This window comes from Macrobrachium nipponense, chromosome 13 (assembly GCF_015104395.2).
Source record: "Macrobrachium nipponense isolate FS-2020 chromosome 13, ASM1510439v2, whole genome shotgun sequence".
Classification (NCBI taxonomy): domain Eukaryota; kingdom Metazoa; phylum Arthropoda; class Malacostraca; order Decapoda; family Palaemonidae; genus Macrobrachium; species Macrobrachium nipponense.
This window is the reverse complement of record NC_087206.1, coordinates 78628658-78646757: the sequence shown is the minus strand read 5'-3', so window position 1 is coordinate 78646757 and position 18100 is coordinate 78628658. Positions and strand designations below refer to the sequence as shown.

General features: G+C 46.0%; 1 protein-coding gene across 1 annotated transcript; it reads left to right on the top strand.

Moving 5' to 3' along the window:
• Nucleotides 1-276: 276 nt before the first annotated feature.
• On the top strand, nt 277-10104 carry LOC135225369 (uncharacterized). Its single transcript, XM_064264701.1, has 2 exons — nt 277-541; nt 8294-10104. The coding sequence occupies exons 1-2, from the start codon at nt 277-279 to the stop codon at nt 10102-10104; spliced, it is 2076 nt and encodes a 691-aa protein (XP_064120771.1).
• The last annotated feature ends 7996 nt before the right edge of the window (nt 10105-18100 follow it).

Below are 18100 nucleotides of genomic sequence, written 5' to 3'. Positions count from 1 at the left end.
AAGGGTCGAGAATTAGTAAATGCTATAACGAGGACTAACGGTTACCTCTCTAGCGCGGACAACTCACCGATCGGTTAGCAGCACCCACACCCGCGTCCCGCGCCCGCCCCAGCGCCTGCGCCCACACCTGTTAATCCGACACCTGCGGTACCAGCTACCCCTAGTATTCCACAACCTAAGTTGCCTCAAATAACGATACCTACTTTTGATGGCAAAATTGAGCAATGGTATCCTTTTTGGACTGTTTTTAAAGCAGTTATTCATGATAGGCAGGACATGAATGATGTCATCAAGTTTACTCTGCTGACTAGTTATCTTAAGGGTAAAGCACGCGAAACCGTTGAGGGTATAGCTATAACTACAGCTAATTATACTGCAGCGATAAACCTACTGAAAACTCGTTTTTCCAACGTTGGGAAATTAGAAGAGAACTTAAGAAATCGGCTGTTAAGTTTACCGCACCCTGAGCATGATGCAGAGCAAATGATGGATTTCCTTATGAAATGGAATAGCATCGTTCATCAGTTAGACGCTTTACCAGGTATTACGAGCGGCGACTAATGAGAAAGCAATTATCAAGCGGTGTTTATCAAAGGAAACATTGCAAGCCTTGTATCAGAGATATGATATTTGTGAACTCAGCGTAGATCAATTGAGAAAGAGCATTGAGAAATTAACTGAGCGTTTAGGTAGAAGTAATATGCATAACCCCACGCCATCACCGTCCAACCCAGTTAAGAGTGGCAAGGATCGTAACACAAGTTCGAAAAACGAGCGTCAAGCCAATTCGCTTAGTAGTGCTTTCAGAACTAATGTTAGAAATACCCCTAAGAAAATAACTTTTTCTTGTTGTTTTTGTCAAGGCGGACACAGCGGTAAGGTCTGCACGAAATACAATTTGTTCCGACACGGCATACAAACCTTCGGTCCTTTTACAATAGGAAGGTACTAGCGGCAGCTGGATAGGTCGTAAGCTTTCGAACAAGGGGTTCGGTAGTTAACTGCTTGTCCGACAGGCGCGCGCGCGCGACTGGGAGGTAAACAACCACTTTTGCTTTCGGCCTCACAGCGGACGTGACGTGGTGTTCGACGCTCTCTGCCCGCTTCTCGTCGTTTGCTTTCTTAAGTATTGGTTGTGTTGTGTATGAAAGAGTAATTGTAAGTACAATCAGTCTCTCTTTTCATATTAATTCACCTAATTGTTTATGATGGAATCTCCTCGCCTCGCTACCCCACGGAGACTATGCCCGGGTACCGAAGGGCGTAAATGCGGGAAGTTCCGCTCTTTCCCGGAGATAGACCCTCATATTTTGTGTGCTCGTGTCGGGGGCGCGAATGCACCCGAGCCTGAGCCTTGTGATGTTTTTGTAATGATTGGTCGGAGGCGCAGTGGACTTTGTATGAGGGCAGGAAGAAGGGAAGGCCTGCAAAGGAGTCGTCGGAAGCTCTCCCGCGACTCCTTTGGTGACGGACACTTCGTCTTCTTTCCTGCCGCCCGCTCAACTTCCATGTCTCGCGCCTTCCCCTTCGGGGGGGGTGTCTAGGTCCTTCTCTTCTCCTGACTTGTCGAGTGTGGAGGAGGGCGCTAGATACCCTGACGTCCAGTTGTACTCTGGGTCCTCTATCCGTTCGTCTTCGCGCGAGCGGGTAGAGGATCCCCCTAATCACCCGACTTTTGCCTCCTCAGCGGTTGCCGCGAAGGATGACCTCGGACAGGTGTGGGCATCGTTGGGGTTGCAGGGCGTGCCGAGTGTCCAGGGGCTGCTCTACCATCTCGCTGGCGCCGTGGCGGTCACCCATGCAACGGTCACGACCACCACCACGACCCTTACAACACCCGGCTATGCTTCACCTCCTCACCTGGTGTACACCCAGCACGCGGTCTCTGTGACACCCACTACATCGGTGCAGGGGCCAGTCGCCGTAACTCGGGGGAGTGTGATGCCGCCACCTGGGTTTGCCGTGCTGCCGCGACCGGACTTCGTGTGCCCGAAGAGCTCGCCCTGGACCTCCCACCGGTACCTAGGATGTCTGTGCCGCTGGTCCGCCCACTGGACCGCCTACACAGTCTGCCGTACCTGCCGTGACCACTGCTGCCGTTCCTGTACCTGCTCCTGCTGTCTCGTCTGCCGTTCCTGTGATGCCTGCACCTGCTGATGTTGTTCCTGTTCCTGGCGCCGCTGCTCCCGATGCTGATCTGTTCGGACAGGTGCGTCCGGGCCCTGTTGCTTCGGCAACAGCAGCCCCGGCTCCGTCCTGGATGACAGATCTGACGTCGGTCCTGAGAAGGTTGACGAAGAAGAAGAAGAAGAGGAAGGTGTCGTCGTCGTCTTCATCGTCTTCTTCGTCGTCGTCGTCGTCTGCCGCCTCTTCCCCTTCTTCTTCTAAGGCTCCCCCGCCGAAGAAGAAGAAGGTCGCCTCCCCCCCCCTAAGAAGTCTCCTTCGGGAACTTCTAAGGGCCCGTCTCGCTCTGGTGAGACGGGGGGTTCTTCCGCTGGTCACCCTGCTCCTTCGGGGGCAGGACCCGTCTCTTCTTCCGCAAGGAAGAAGACTACGGGGACCAGAGGAGTGCCGGCTAACACGGCACTTCCTCACCTGCTGTCAGTGGTTCGGCCACAGCAGCAGGGTCCGTCTCGGCCGCTCGTTCGCGAGAGGTACCGAGTGTACGGTCCGCCTACCAGCGACCGTTGCAGCCAGGAACCAGACCTCTGAGTCCGCTCAGCGTCAGGTTCACGGCACGGAGCGGAAGACTGGTGACAGCCGCTCACTGCGACTCTCACCGACCAGCTCTCGCTCCTATCGGCGAGCAGCTTGGGCTACCCGGGTGGACGTGACGGTCCATGACCGGCCGGCCACGGGGCTGAGGCTGGGAAGAGGTCCCCCCGTTCGCCGGCACCAGCCACGGCTGGTACCAGCGAACTGACGCACCGGGAGGATACGCACCGATCTCACCGTGACAGTGGAGCTCGCCGGTCGCCTGACCGTCACTCTCACAGAGAGCGATCGGGTACGGCGACCAGCACCAGCTCCTCTGACACACGAGACCGGGGGCCGCTGTTCTCGTCCAGCCGTTCTCCACAGCGAGACGGCTCGACTAGGTCTGCAGCTCGATCGCCACCGCGGGTTGGATCGCCTGCAGCTTCCAAGCCCGCTGGTTCTCAGCGAGCGAGGAGGATCGTCAGGTCTTCCGCTCCCATACCTTCAACCTCCTCGGGTTACACCGGGAGGGGCGAGGTATTGAGGAGTGATCGTGAGGGGTGCGCCCTTCAGGATCCCACCACGTCGTCGTACGTACCAGGCTCGGTTCTCGGACCAGCCAGGTCGTACGCATCAGGTGGTTGAGGAGACCGAGAGGGGTCTGTCGCTGCTCCTCTCCTTGAGGGAGGAGGTCTCGGGAGGTGCTCCTGTTTGAGGGACTGGACGGTCCGACTCCGCAGGACGCAGTCACTCCTGAGATCCAGAGGAACTTTGCCGAGGTTATTGCGCTGATTCGTCAGCACAACGACCTCGGGGAAGGATCGCCGCTCCCACCATCCGAGCCCACGTCCCGGCTCGAGTCGTTCTGGGGCCCGAAGAGGGAACCCAGACCGACGGTGGGTTTGCCGCGTTCTGAGCTTGCGGACTCAGTGCTGGATCAGGTTGAATTGCTTGTCTCCGGACAAGACGGTTTCGCTCAAGTCTGGCAGGTCGAGCAAGCTGCTTCCACCTCCTCTGCTGCGACAGCGGCGGTTTTACGTGCCATCTGAAGACCCGATGCCGCCCAAACAGGTGAACCCGGAGTTAGCCAGGCTAACTCCGGGTGTGTCCTGCAGCAGCTCCTGTCCGAGAACCTGTTGGTTCTCGCAGCAAGAGGCACTCGGCCTGGAATCTACCGCCATGGCAGCTTTCCAGGCCGTCTCCTGGCTAGATCTGTGGTCCCTCACAGTATCTAAGGTCGCAGCCAACTCCGGGGGAATTTCTCCCGAAGATGACTCGGCCTTCAGGAGACTTTGCCAGTCTGGGGAAGAGCCATCTCCTTCCTTGCCCACCAGACGGTGAACCTGTGGGCCAACCTGGTTGTTCTCCGACGAAGGGACGCTGTCCTTACTCGGGTTTCCAGGGCGGCGGGGCGTGAAGCGGCGTTGGGACTTCGCAACGGACCTTTACGGAGTTCCACGTCTCTCTTCCCAGGAAGAGATGGTGGACGCTGCGGTGGACAGACGGCGCACTGACGACAGTGACCGGCTGGTTCACCAGGCAGTCTCGAAGGCTTCTGGGCAGCCTCGGACTGCGGCCAAGTCTAAGAGCTCGGCTAGCGCTTCCTCGGTGGCTAAGACGGTAGCTGCGTCGAAGCCCCGGGGAATGACTCTGTCTTCTTCGACTTCTGGCAAGGGGGGCCGTAACCAGCCCTCCTCCCAGCCCTCCTCTCCCGTGGAGGCTCTGGGAAGAGTCGAAGAAAGGGGGGAAACGCTAGGGACGGCGTTCCCCCTCACCTGCTGCCGGAAGTGGGGGGGTGCCTGGCCGCCATTGGGCAACTTTGGCAGCGCTACGGCGCCGAGACCTTGGATTGTAGATGTCCTTCGGGAGGGATATCTATTACCCTTCGAATCTCCCGGCCACCCCTCACCTCCAACCCGGTCCAACAGCAGTCGTACGTTCCAGGGTCATCGAAGGACGTAGCACTGAGACAGGAGATCAAGACCATGCTGAGCAAGAGAGCTGTAGAAATCGTCACGGATCAGTCACCGGGCTTTTACAGTCGACTCTTCCTGGTGGAAAAGTCTACGGAGGCTGGCGCCCGGTGATAGATCTCTCTCCCCTGAACCGGTTTGTTCTCCATACCCCGGTTTCACGATGGAGACGGCACGCTCAGTGCTCGACTCCATCAGAGAACGATTTCATGCTTTCAGTGGACTTGAAGGATGCGTATTTCCAAATACCCATTCATCAGTCCTCCAGAAAAAATTACTCCGCTTTCATCCTCGACGGGACGGTGTACCAGTTCAGGGCACTTTGCTTTCGGTCTCTCAACCGCCCCACAGGTGTTCACGCGAGTGTTCACTCTGGTGTCTGCTTGGGGCCCATTCGCACGGGATACGTCTGATGAGGTATCTCGACGATTGGTTATGTCCTGGGCGAGCTCCCGCCTCGCAGTTTGACTACCGGGACGGGATCGACTGCTCGAGTTCTTGTCCGTGATCTGGGGATCGTTGTGAACTTCGAAAAGTCCGATCTCGAGCCCAAGCAGAGGATGAAGTACCTGGGTATGCTGATCGACACGGTAGCAGGGCGAGTCTTCCCCGCAGACTCGCGGATCAGCAGATTCAGGGAGGCAGCCAACCAGTTCCTGTCTCGGCAGGAACAGGCAGCTCAGCGATGGCAAGTCGTGATCGGCCACCTGTCATCACTCGAGAAGTTAGTCCCTCACGGCGTCTTCACCTGCGGTCTCTTCAGTGGAGACTAAAGGAGAGTGGTCACAGGCGACGGATCCCCCAAGCTTTCCAGTGTCACTGACAGGAGGTGAGGCAGGACCTAGCCTGGTGGCTGGACGACAGGAACCTCTTAAGAGGAGTGCCCCTGCGCACTCCCCCCCGGACATGCAGCTGTTCTCAGACGCATCGACCGAGGGATGGGGCGCACACCTGGAGGAGTTGCTGACTTCAGGAGTGTGGGACGAGAACGACAAGCACCTTCACATCAATGTACTGGAACTCAAGGCAGCGTTCCTCGCTCTCCAAGAGTTCCAGGACCGCTTGGTGGGACACTCAGTGGTGTTGATGTGCGACAACACCCACGGTGGTGGCTTACGTCAACAAACAGGGGGGACTAGTGTCTCTCCCGTTGTACCAGTTGACTCGGCAGGTGCACGAGTGGGCCGAGCACACTCAATAGAGCTGTCGGCACGCTACATTCCAGGGAAGAGGAATGTAGTAGCAGACACGCTCAGCCGTCGGGATCAGGTGATAGGGACCGAATGGTCTCTTACACCAGGACGTGGCGGAAAGGCTCTTCGACCTGTGGGGGCGACCTAACCAGTCGTGGATCTGTTCGCCACCCGGCACAACAGGAAGCTCCAGGTGTTCTTCTCGGCCGTGCCGGACCCTATGGGCAGCTGCAGAGGACGCTCTTCAACACCCGTGGGACAACCTCTTCGACTATGCCTTTCCCCCGTTTAGCCTGATTCGCAAGGTGATCAGTCGAGCACTGGTCACCCCGAATCTCAGGATGACCTGGTGGCTCCCAAATGGCCACAGGCCATTTGGTATCCGGACCTGCTGGCTCTTCTCGCAGGAGAACCGAGAGAGATTCCCCCTTGGCACAACCTTCTCGCCCAGCCACACGTCGAGCGGACCACCGAGCAGTCCAGTCTCTACGTCTTCACGGCTGGCTGTTATCCACCATCTCTTGCGAACGAGAGGCTTTCTCGTAGCGCAGCAACAGAGATGGCTGGAACGTCCGTCAGTCCTCTGGAGCTGTGTAACCAGGGGAAGTGGGCCGTCTTCTGTGGTTGGTGTCGTCCAGACGGGGTCTATCTCCTCTCAGAGCCACTCTTCAGCAGGTAGCGGATTTCCTCGTTTTTCTTCGCCGAGAGAAGCTCCTCTCAGTCCCCACAGTCAAAGGATACAGAGCCGCCTTGGCGGCTCGTCCTGAAACTGAGGGGATTGGACATCTCGAACTCGTTCGAGATCTTCTTGCTTATGAGGAGCTTCGAAGGTCTTGCCCACCCAGGGAACTCAGGCCCCCTGCGTGGGATGTGACTCTGTCCTTAGGAGTCTGACTCGAACGCCGTTCGAGCCACTCCGAGAGTCGTCAGACAGATCTGACCCTCAAGACCCTCTTCTTGCTGGCCCTGGCATCGGCGAAGAGAGTAGGGGAACTTCATGGTCTTTCCTATGATGTACGACACTCCAGGGGATTGGGTGGGGATCTGTGACGCTCGATTTCGTCCCGAACTTCGTTGCGAAGACTCAGAAACCGTCGATCCCTGACGACAGGTTCGAGTCATTCACGATTCCCTCCCTAATGGACTTCACCGATAATGATGCGGATGAGATGCTGCTTTGTCCTGTGAGGGCGCTACGGCGCTATCTGAAGAGAACTCGACACCTCAGGCCTGAGTGTCGACGCCTCTTCGTTAGCACCGGGGTCACCAAGAAAGAAGTATCCAAGAACACTCTTTCATTCTGGCTGCGTGAGGTCATCAGAGGGCGTATGAGGCTGATGGTAGTGACGACATCCGTACGTCCCGTCCGAGAGCTCACGAAGTCAGAAGTATTGGCCCCTCGTTGGCGTTTCGTAAGAACTTCTCCGTGGCGCAGGTCCTGAAGGCAGGGGTCTGGTCTAACCAGACTACCTTTACGTCCTTCTACCTTCGGGATATTGCCCACAGGTCCTTGGATACCTTTTCCTTGGGGACCCGTGGTGGCTGCTAACAAGTTGTGTATCTAAACCCAGACCCTCGCAGGCTGAACAGCATCGAGTCCTGGTGTGACTGTGTGGATGGATGTGTGAGTGAGTGAGTGACTGGCTCTCTCTTCCCATCTTTTCCTCCTCCTCTACCTGTGGGCAGAGGGCCACGGTCGTCACTACGCTGGTATGAGGACGAGATGGCAGGTGAGCTATATGACAGAGCCCCCACCATCCTATCCCTTTCACTAGGGATAGGAGCAGAATATCCACACTTCCTTCTACAAGGGGGGGAAGTGGATGCCTACAAGAGTCAAACCCATGACTTTATATTTGCTCCTGTACAGGAACAAGTTCTTACATTGCTGGTACGAAGAGATACGCATGCCTCTCTCTTAGTACTCGGTCCAGAGGTCTGACCATTGATCCTGCGGTGCACACCCCGATCAATCGGACAGAGGCTTGGATCCCTCCCTCGCTCTTACGACCAGGGAGGCTTCCAAGGTTGGGCGAACACCAGTCTGTTCACAAAAGACTCAGATTCCACCCACCAAGAAGTGAGTCTTCCTATTGTAAAAGGACCGAAGGTTTGTATGCCGTGTCGGAACAAATGACAATTTGTCTAAAATTGCATTTTTCCTAACTATACAAACCTGAGGTCCTTTTACACATAGCCCCACCTCATGCCCACCCCTCACTCTGCAGTTTTTGCTTGGGCCAAAAGCAAAGTGATTTGTTTACCTCCCAGTCGCGCGCGCGCGCCTGTCGGACAAGCAGTTAACTACCGAACCCCTTGTTCGAAAGCTTACGACCTATCCAGCTGCCGCTAGTACCTTCCTATTGTAAAAGGACCTCAGGTTTGTATAGTTAGGAAAAATGCAATTTTAGACAAATTGTCATATTTTAGAGACTAGACGAGCTCGTATTAATGAATTACAACTATGCTTCGGTTGTTTACGAAAGGGTCATCGTTTATTTGAATGTAACAGTAAGAGTAAGACATATTGTTTTAACTGTAATGGTAAAGATCATACATTCCTATGTGCTAGACTATTACGTAATTCTACGAGCGTCAATGTAAATTCGTCTCAGCAACCTTCTAGCACCAAATCAGGTCGTAGTATTGATAATAAGCCTATAGAAACAGCTCAATCGCAGCCTAGTTTCAGTACTAGTCAGAAATCTGCGGCTACGAATAATCAGTGTCATTCTCAGAATAATGTTAACAGTAATCAAGTAGCTGTGAAAAATGTCGCATCTCTTCGACCAACAGCGTTACCGACAGCCACCCTTCTTTTGAGTAATGATGGGAATCGGATCCCGGTTCGAGCCTTTTTAGACAGCGGATCTCAAAGAACGTTCATTAACCCAGATGTCGTTGAGAAATTGAACTTACTGCCCATAAAACAAGTGGAACTGACATTAATTCCGTTTGGAGATAATGTTGAAACTAAAATGTTTGATGTAGTAAGAGTAATGGTTCGAGCAGGTACTAAACGTATCAAATTAAATGCTGTTGTTTGTAATCATGTTAACACTTCCATACACACACCTGGTCTACACAACGTGTATCTGAGATTGCAAGAACGAGGTGTTAAACTGGCAGATAAGAATACTGAATCAGATACCCTCAGTGATATAGGTTTAATTATTGGTGCTGATTATTATAATGCATTTGTGTATTGTCACGATAAATATGATGATGTATGTTTGCTTGGTAGCACCGTCGGTGCTGTTATTTTTGGTCCTATACCCAATTGGGCTTGTAATGTTATCAGTGATGATGAAAATGTAATATCTGTAATAAGTACACAGAGTATAGTTTGCTCGAGAGTCACTGCTTCTGCAAATCCTCTTGACGGTGAGGATATTTCTAGACTGTGGTCATTAGATACGACCGGCATCGGGAAGGATGCGCGATCCTATAACGATCAAGCAGCGATTGAACATTTCAATGAGACTATTGTAAAGACTGATAACAAATACACGATTCATTTGCCATTTAAGAGCGATGCTAGACCCCCTACAGGCTATAGAAAAGCTTTAGGTCAACTATATTCACTTAATAGAACCTTTCAATCTAAACCAGTCATGTTTGATCAATATCTGTCTGTTTTAGATGAGTATGTTAAGTTAGGATTTATTGAGGAGGTAAAGTTAGAAGATAACTCCTTTGATCCAGTTGATGGCCTTAATCATTATTTACCTCACCACCCAGTTTTTAAGGAATCTGCTACGACTCCAATTAGGATAGTTTTCAATGCAAGTAGTAATGAGTCACACCATGCAAAGTCCATCAATGATTGTTTACATGCGGGACCTAATCTGGCGACGACATTGACAGATATGCTGCTGGAATTTCGTCAGAACAAATATGCTGTAGTAGCAGACATAAGTAAAGCTTTCCTTAGAATAGGAATTAATAAAAATCACAGAGATTTCACAAGATTCTTATGGTTTGCTGATAGATATTTTAAGCATGCCAAGACTTTTAGATTTAAGGTTTTATTGTTTGGAGCTACTTGTTCACCTTTTCTGCTGAATCAGACAATACAGTATCATTTGCAAAACCATTCAGATCCCATCGCCAACTCAGTCAAGAAGTCCTTTTATGTGGATAACTTTATGAAAACTTATGAGAAATGTGAAGATTTAGAACTCGAGAGTAATAAGGTAAACCAAATTATGTTGGAAGCTAATATGCCTTTGGGAGAATAGGCTAGCAATTTTAGTTCATTTAATGATAAACATAACCTAGACACTGTCAACTTGAATGCAGTAAAACTACTCGGTCTCTTGTGGGATACCTGTAATGACTCATTAAGTGTAAAGATGCCTTCTCAGATTGTTACATATTTGAATAATCTAGGAAATATTTGTACTTTGACTAAGAGAAAGGTTGTCTCTCCTTTCAATCATCTTTGATCCTTTTGGAATATTAACGCCCGTAACAATCAAGGGAAAACTATTTGTGAAGAAATTGTGGGAACTGAAAACTGACTGGGATGACGAACTGATGATGGATTTAAAGAAAGAGTTCGATGAATTGTTAAACCAACTCAATTCTATTGAGGAGATCAAAGTCCCTAGATCTTGTTTTAATGAAGGAACTTGTAGCTTACATGTATTTGTTGATGCCTCTCATGTGGCTTATGGAGCCTGTGTGTATGCAGTAAGCACACAAGTCACTTGCTAATTAGTAAGTCTCGAGTAGCTCCGAGCCCCCCACTCACTATCCCCCGTCAAGAAGTACTTGCTTTGACTATAGGCATGCGCCTAGCTGTTCATTTGTTAGAGATTTTCGGGGATAAATTTTCAGATTGTATTGTTTGGAGTGATTCCCAAGTAGTTTTGAGTTGGGTATTTTATGAAAGATCTAAAGAAGTGTTTGTAATCAACAGAGTAAAGGAAATCAAGGACTTGCAGTCCAGTCATAACATCAGGTTGTTATATGTCAAGAGCGTGGATAATCCTGCTGATTTAGTTACGCAAGGTATTTCAATGTCTCTTTTGAATAAGTCAGGTTTGTGGTTTCATGGCCCGACCTGGATTATTGACAAAAATAAGTTTCCAGAACAAGAGGATGTAGTTTACATAGAGTCTGTTAATGTAAATGAAATTATTGTAGAACCAGTTTTGAGAAACCCTGATGATGATGTACTTGTATTTAAATGTTCTGAGTTCTCCTCATTGAAACACGCATTAAGGATTGTAGGTAGATTGATCTTGTTTGGGAGAAGAATATTTCCTGATAAATTCAGGCAAAGTAATAATTTACTTGTTTTAATCAGAATCATGCAGCGTCAAGCCTTTGCAACGCTATATTATGCGTTGACTAATGGGTTACAAACTAGTTCTAGTGTTCCCTCTGAGTTAAGGAATCTTATCAGACAATTAGGACTTTATGTTGATAAAAGTGGTGTCATTCGGTGCCAAGGAGGACTTCATAATGCAGAATTGCCAGATATCGCTAAGCATCCAGTATACGTCGCCAGTCGACACCCCTTATGGCAACTTATAGTGTCTCATTATCACATACTCAACTTGCACTGCAACACGAATACACTTGTGGTTATATTGAGACAACAGTTTTGGGCTGGAAAAAGGAGACAGTCCGTTAAGAAGATCCTCCTAAAAGAGTGCTTATTGTGTAAAAAAGCACAAAATCAAGCTCTAAGTCTGCCTGGATTTCCCCCGTTACCACCCGAACGAGTTAAGCATCAAGTCCCCTTTTCCTGTGTTGGCGTCGACTATACGGGAAACATTAGTGTGGCTGAAAATGAAGCTGAGAACGAGAAGGCGTATATCTTGTTGTTTACATGCGCTACGTCAAGAGCAGTTGCCCTATATGTGTGCAAATCCATGAATGCACAAGAATTCCTCTTTGTTTTTAGACAATTCGCGGCAAGACACGGACTTCCGAAAGTTTTAATAAGGGATAATGCGCCAAACTTCATTGCAGCCAGTAAGTTTCTAAGAGATATCAGCGAAGAACCCGAAGTAAGAAATTATCTGACGGATCAGTATTTAGAATGGAAGCTCATAACACCCCGATCACCATGGAGAGGCGGCCTAGAGAGTGTTGCGGGGGATGACCCTCCGACCTCAACAGGTTCCCCGCCTCTAATTGTCGGCCCATGAGAAGAACTGCAGCTAAGGCCGACGAACAAAGAAAACAGTTGATTCGAGAAGGAGCGTTATAAGGATACTATACATGTGTTGTATGATTTTTTTGGTGGGGGAGGGTGTGAGGAATTCCTCTCACAACGATCTTATTTTCTAATATTTTTGTGTATTCACTTGTTTCCATGGTATTTGTCTTTTATTATACTTATTAGTGTCTGTGTCATAAGAAATTATTGATTGATTTTCACTGCGTATTGCTGTCTGTCAGGTAATCGACAGACAGGAACTATGTTACTGTATTTGTATTCATGTGAAAACCAAATATATTCGCATGCCCATATATTTTGTAAAGATATGTACGTCTACATTGCATGACATAATAAGGGTGAAAGAACCACATCTATTCGAGAATGATACTCTTAACATTATTTTATCTGATTTTGCTATGTTCTAGTACGTAGTGTCTGTGGTGCGGTTAGCACCGAAAAGATGATTTTACACAAAGACGAAGTCTTTTGACATAACGTCGGTAGACGTTTTAGTAACGAAGTATAATTACTGTTTTAGTTATGATAATTCATTTGTCTTTATATATATGAAATTGTTCTTGGTGAATGTATTGCGCATATTACGTATGGTAAGAGTTGGTGTCATTGGGTCTTGTTTGTGTCTCTCGCCAGAGAAGCCATTAGGAGAGGTCAAAAGATCGGGAGGGGATAGGAAGGGTAGTAGTTCGCCCCTCTGTCTGAACGCTCCTTTGCCTGCCCCTCTAGGAGCGTGTATGCGTATGTGCGTAGTACACTGTATGGGCATGATATCGCCCAAAACTGTATTGACACACACCACCAATTAATTCACTACATTTAGTAAATATGTTGAAGTTGCACACTATTATATTTGGAATTTATTTTTGACAACGAACTTGATAATTATTGTAAAGTTTTTTATGTTCATGAAAACCTTGTACGTCAGTTCTACATTCGTGGTAATTGAATAACTTGTCTCTTTTCCCCAACAAAACCCGAATGCAGGAGCAGGACCGGGACGGAACGAACAGATTCTTGGCTCAACTTTTGAGGTGACCTGTTATCTAGTGTTGTGTAGTGACGTGTGTGTGGATTTAGAAAGGGCGATTGCCCTGATTCTTTGAATTTTGTCGTAATTTGTTTCATTTGAGTGCCGTTGATTTACAATTCCCCTTGAGTGATTAATTTCATTTGTCACTTATATGTTATTACTCTTTGATATGTTTAACTTTTAGTTATTAAATTAATTTTAACTTTACATTTATCAAATGCGTTTCAATATCCTTCGATTTTATTTCCTTTTTCCTGTGTTTCAGTTTTGTGGATGGTGAATATAAATTGATCTGATAAACCTTTATTGCGTTCATACTTTAAGGTTATGCAAATAACTTTTAAGGTCTGAAAATCAACCCGTGAGCACTCGCAACATTTAAGGAGAGAGAGAGAGAGAGAGAGAGAGAGAGAGAGAGAGACGAGAGTGAGAGACGAGAAGATCGAGAGAGAGAGAGAGAGAGAGAGAGAGAGAGAGAGAGAGAGAGAGAGGCACGTACCTCTCGTCGTATCTCGTGTAGCGATTTATGATTGATCTGAGTTCATGTCTACAAGGACTGCTCAGTAAGTGAAAGTACTTAATTGTGCTACTATTCAATAATGATATTGGTGTGTTATCCTCGTTAATAATGAATTGGGTTGAGAGATATCTCCCCGTGATTTAGGAACCGCAAAGGGAGTTTTGTGGAGTTGTTACGTAAGGCTTTTAGCGGTTTTTGACCAAGTAACAACGTTAAGCATATAATACAGTCCACTATAAGTACATCTTTTTCGCCACACTCCATGTTGCCTTAAACAATCAATGCATTTGAAGTCATTTTCATAAGAAAATTGTAAATTAATCGAAAATTATCAAAATTTTAAGAACATAAACTGTGAATATCTTCGATCCATGAAAGCCTTGAACATAATGACTGGAAAATGTCTCACAGTCACATCTGTGAGATTTTCCCCTGGTCACGTGACTATTAGACATACGACGTAACTAACCACAATGCAATTTTAAGATAAAAAAGCGCTCTAATCAGAACCACAATGCAATTTTAAAGAAAAACAAACTCGCATCGGAGCACAGACTGTTGGTGTGAAAGGTCACTTACAGTAGACAAAACACTTAGAAATTTTTTGAGGGTGGGGATTATATGTACTACATTCATATCTCGGATATGGTAAATTTCACCCAAAAATGTTTAGACAAAGTTAAATTATTTTTTTATGCCAAATGCATCTATAATAACATAAGTATTATACAATAAGGTGGAACTGTTGTAAAATAATACCTATTATTCAGCAGATGAAACCTATTTATATGGAACAAGGCACCCTATTTATTTCTAGCATTGGTGCAGGGCAAAAGGCGCCACCCTGAAGGCAAGTAGCACTGGTACAGGGCAAAACGTGCCTCCTTGAACGCAAAACATTGGTATCAAACTCTAAAGAGAGATCTTGGTTGGTATGAGCCTATACATGGCAAAAACGCCCTGAACGCAAAAGAAGGCTGTCCCCTGTGAATATCAGTTCTAAATTCTATTTTGTTCATTGATCCCGGTGTAGAGTGTACGGCATTATTAATAAACAAAAACACATGTACAACAAATATATAATAATAAAGCTTCCAGTCATGAGTGTGTCAAGCAAGGGCGCCCTGGACGCAAGTTCATTCATTTTCCTTCATCAGTACAGGGCTCCCTGAACGCAAGAAGCATTTCTCGAATACGGTACAGGGCGAACTGTACGCAATTTGGATTTCTCATATTCGGTAGAAGGCACCCTGGAAATAACCTCGACCTTTATTGTCAGGCACTAGGTCTGACCGTCTGATGACGGGAATCTTTCCCCATAACACTGTATCGTAAGGACTCCCTAGAATTGAGAAGACAGAAAGGATTTCAGAGCCAGCTCTGAGTGTTAGAAGCTGGCCACTACAAACATTAATGATAAACAATTCTCTTTGTTGGACCTACTTCATGAATAATGCAAATGCTACGATCCAGCTATATTTATTTCATCGTTGTTTCTGCACAGCGGATATTTATGCTAAATTTAGCTAAAATTGATAATGTCAAAAATTGCCATTTATTCCCCTTGAATAAAATTTCCTAGTTTTTTATGAGGACTTGTTTTGAAGTATTTCGCAGTTTCTATGAAAATACGTTGATATATGATTATTTTGCTCAACAGAAGTAGTTTTATTATATTAACTATAGCAATGAGTTGGTATAAATTAGTACATTGATATTCAAAGTAATAAACCACTTTTTTTTTGCATATTTTGTCCATCTCTATAAAATTAGATGACGTATCATTACAGTGTTGTCAAACTTCTTCCTGTGGAGACTATATATATTATTTTCTTATTGAAAGGGCACATGCCAGTAATTTATGCTAGCCTTCTGGACGAAATCCCTTTTATTTGTATGTTGGGTTACGATTAAAGCACTTGATGTTTGTTTTTAAATTGATGTTTGTTACGTAACCCTGTAATTTTGTAGATGTGACAACTGTGTTATGCAATATACTCCTCCTGAGTTTACTTCTAGGGTGGAAAGGTGAAGCTTTCGGATTTTAGCAGGTGACTTCACGAAGGCAAGTAAAAGACGATATTCTTGTAAAATCCAGCCACATCACCTCGTGAATCGTCGTCGCCATTGCAGTAACTTCTTCATTAGGATATTCTGAGATACTGTTTGCCATTTATGTTTTATTTCTATCGAAGTAACGTAACGTTTTGTTAATAATTTTTGCAGTAATGTGTTAGTTTTCTTGCTTCTTAACGTAATTTGGATAATTGTTGTGTTCTTTCAATATTAATTATATGTATATCAAGAGCCAGCAGGAAAAATGAAAAACAGCAGTACCTAGCGCTTTCGTGTATTCTTGACACACCTCATCAGGGTACAATATATAAAAGAAAAAATACAATATATAAAAGAAAAAATACACTCTTTTATATATTGTACCCTGATGAGGTGTGTCAAGAATACACGAAAGCGCTAGGTACTGCTGTTTTTCATTTTTCCTGCTGGCTCTTGATATACAATCTTCACGTGTTACTTGTGATCGTATAACATTAATTATATGTGTTAAACCTTTACATGCGTCTTTGTGAACCCGTGTGGCATCACCCAAAAAAGAATTGGTGCAGGAAATACAGTTGATTGTTTCTCAACTGCACTTTTGTTGAATAAAAATGCAATGTTTCTTGACTTTAAGTAAGTTAGTAAACTCCTCAGCAATTTAACTTGGTCGCAATCAAAGCTAGTGCAGGAAGGCTTAAGGTTGAATGAAATCGTACCGAATGTGGCCTTAAAATTCAGTTTAGTTTCACCACAGATAACAAATTTTTTCACTTAAAATATTTCATATAAAAGGTTTCAATTATCAATTCAAATTTCATAACGAAAGATAAATCGTGAGAAATCAAATCTTAAAAAAGTCGTGATTAATTAATCCCTGGTCGTGTGTCCTCTACGCCGAGTTCCCGGTTCCCAAGCGCTCGATCACTCCCCACGGCACTCTTCTCATGAGGCGTAAAGCTTTATTACTTCCTTTTTGCTGTTCACAATTTTACTCGTATTTAGCTTTACTCTACTTTATGGCACTTCAAAATAATAATTTTAATTCTTGTCCATTACCCTTTTCAGCAGCATTATAAATTTTCAGCTCTAGCCTTATATATTCCCCCCGTTTTCTGTTAGGAATTTCAGGGTCTCTATTATGTATGGATCTGTTTTTTGTTTGTATGGTTTTACCTCTGAATAAATGTTCGGTGCTGTCCTCCTCCACTCTGCATATATCGCAGACCTCGTTCTTATATTTACCCCGGAAGTTATAGTCTAGCCTTCAAGTGCAACATATTCAGCCTGGTTTTCATGATCATACACGCGTTATTAGTTAAGCCAGGTCTGATTTCATTCTGGCTTCTTCTTCAGGGGAAGGAGGAGACCTCCTTCAACCAACATTTCCTCAGACACCAATAATTGTGCATCTTTCCACGTTGGAAGGGAACAATATTAAATGGTGGTCAGTCCGCTTCAATGGGTCGTAACAGAGGTGGTTGAAAAAACGAGATTTGGACACCAACCTTCAACTGAGTAAATAAATGACAATGGTCTATTTCTTTCTGTCAATGATTCTGATATCGTTGGCTTACTGTGATAAAGATGCGGGATATTACTCCAGTAACACACAAACAAGCATTCAGATTTACTACTAGTAATGCCTATATAATCCTCACACCATCTATGAAAAATAAACGTCTATTTATTTTGATAATATAAAAAAATTAAAGCACATGAAAGACGAGTTTGTATCAAATAGTCTCTGCAGATAAAGCACAAACGAACAATGGGCTCAATAATTGTTTGATCCCAAATTAGAAAAATAAAAAGTCATCTGGTAATGCGACTAAATGGTATTTTAATAATTTGCACGTACATGACATGAGTAGGGTAATGACAATCTAAACAGCATGGTAGATTGTTGCCTATTAGGCTGATTATAGTAGAGTAGGTGAAAGGAACACCCAATTATCAATTACCTCCCTCACGTACTTCTCCCTCCAACCATAGAAATGCAAGGAGACCAGTACTACCTAATAGGGTGGTGCAGATGCGACCTTAATTTTTCTAAACTTGCTGAGGAAACTATTGTACTGAAATTACGCCTTATTCACCATATAGTATGCTTTACAATAATTTTAGTGTTAACTGGCAATTATCGGTATAGATTAGTTACAGGAAAAATACTTTTTATTGGCAATTTTATTTGTGGGTGGCGGGTGACAATGGTCTAAGTGACTCACCCATGACAAGTGTCTTCTTTCCTCTCTATCTAGGTGATTATTTCGGGACTTTTTTGGTCAGATAACTTATTGAACAAAAGATTGATTGACACGATTCCACTGAATCTCCGTCACCCTCGTGTTGATGGTATACCTACGGCATACAATGCAAGTTCAGACATGATTATGTTATCTCATTTATTCGAAGTGATTATTTCCAGGGCGTCTG

Coding starts and splice junctions, on each gene's coding strand:
- LOC135225369 (XM_064264701.1), top strand. CDS start 277: ATGAATGATGTCATCAAGTTTACTCTGCTGACTAGTTATCTTAAGGGT. Junction 542..8,293: donor TCAGTTAGACGCTTTACCAG/GTATTACGAGCG, acceptor GTCATATTTTAG/AGACTAGACGAGCTCGTATT.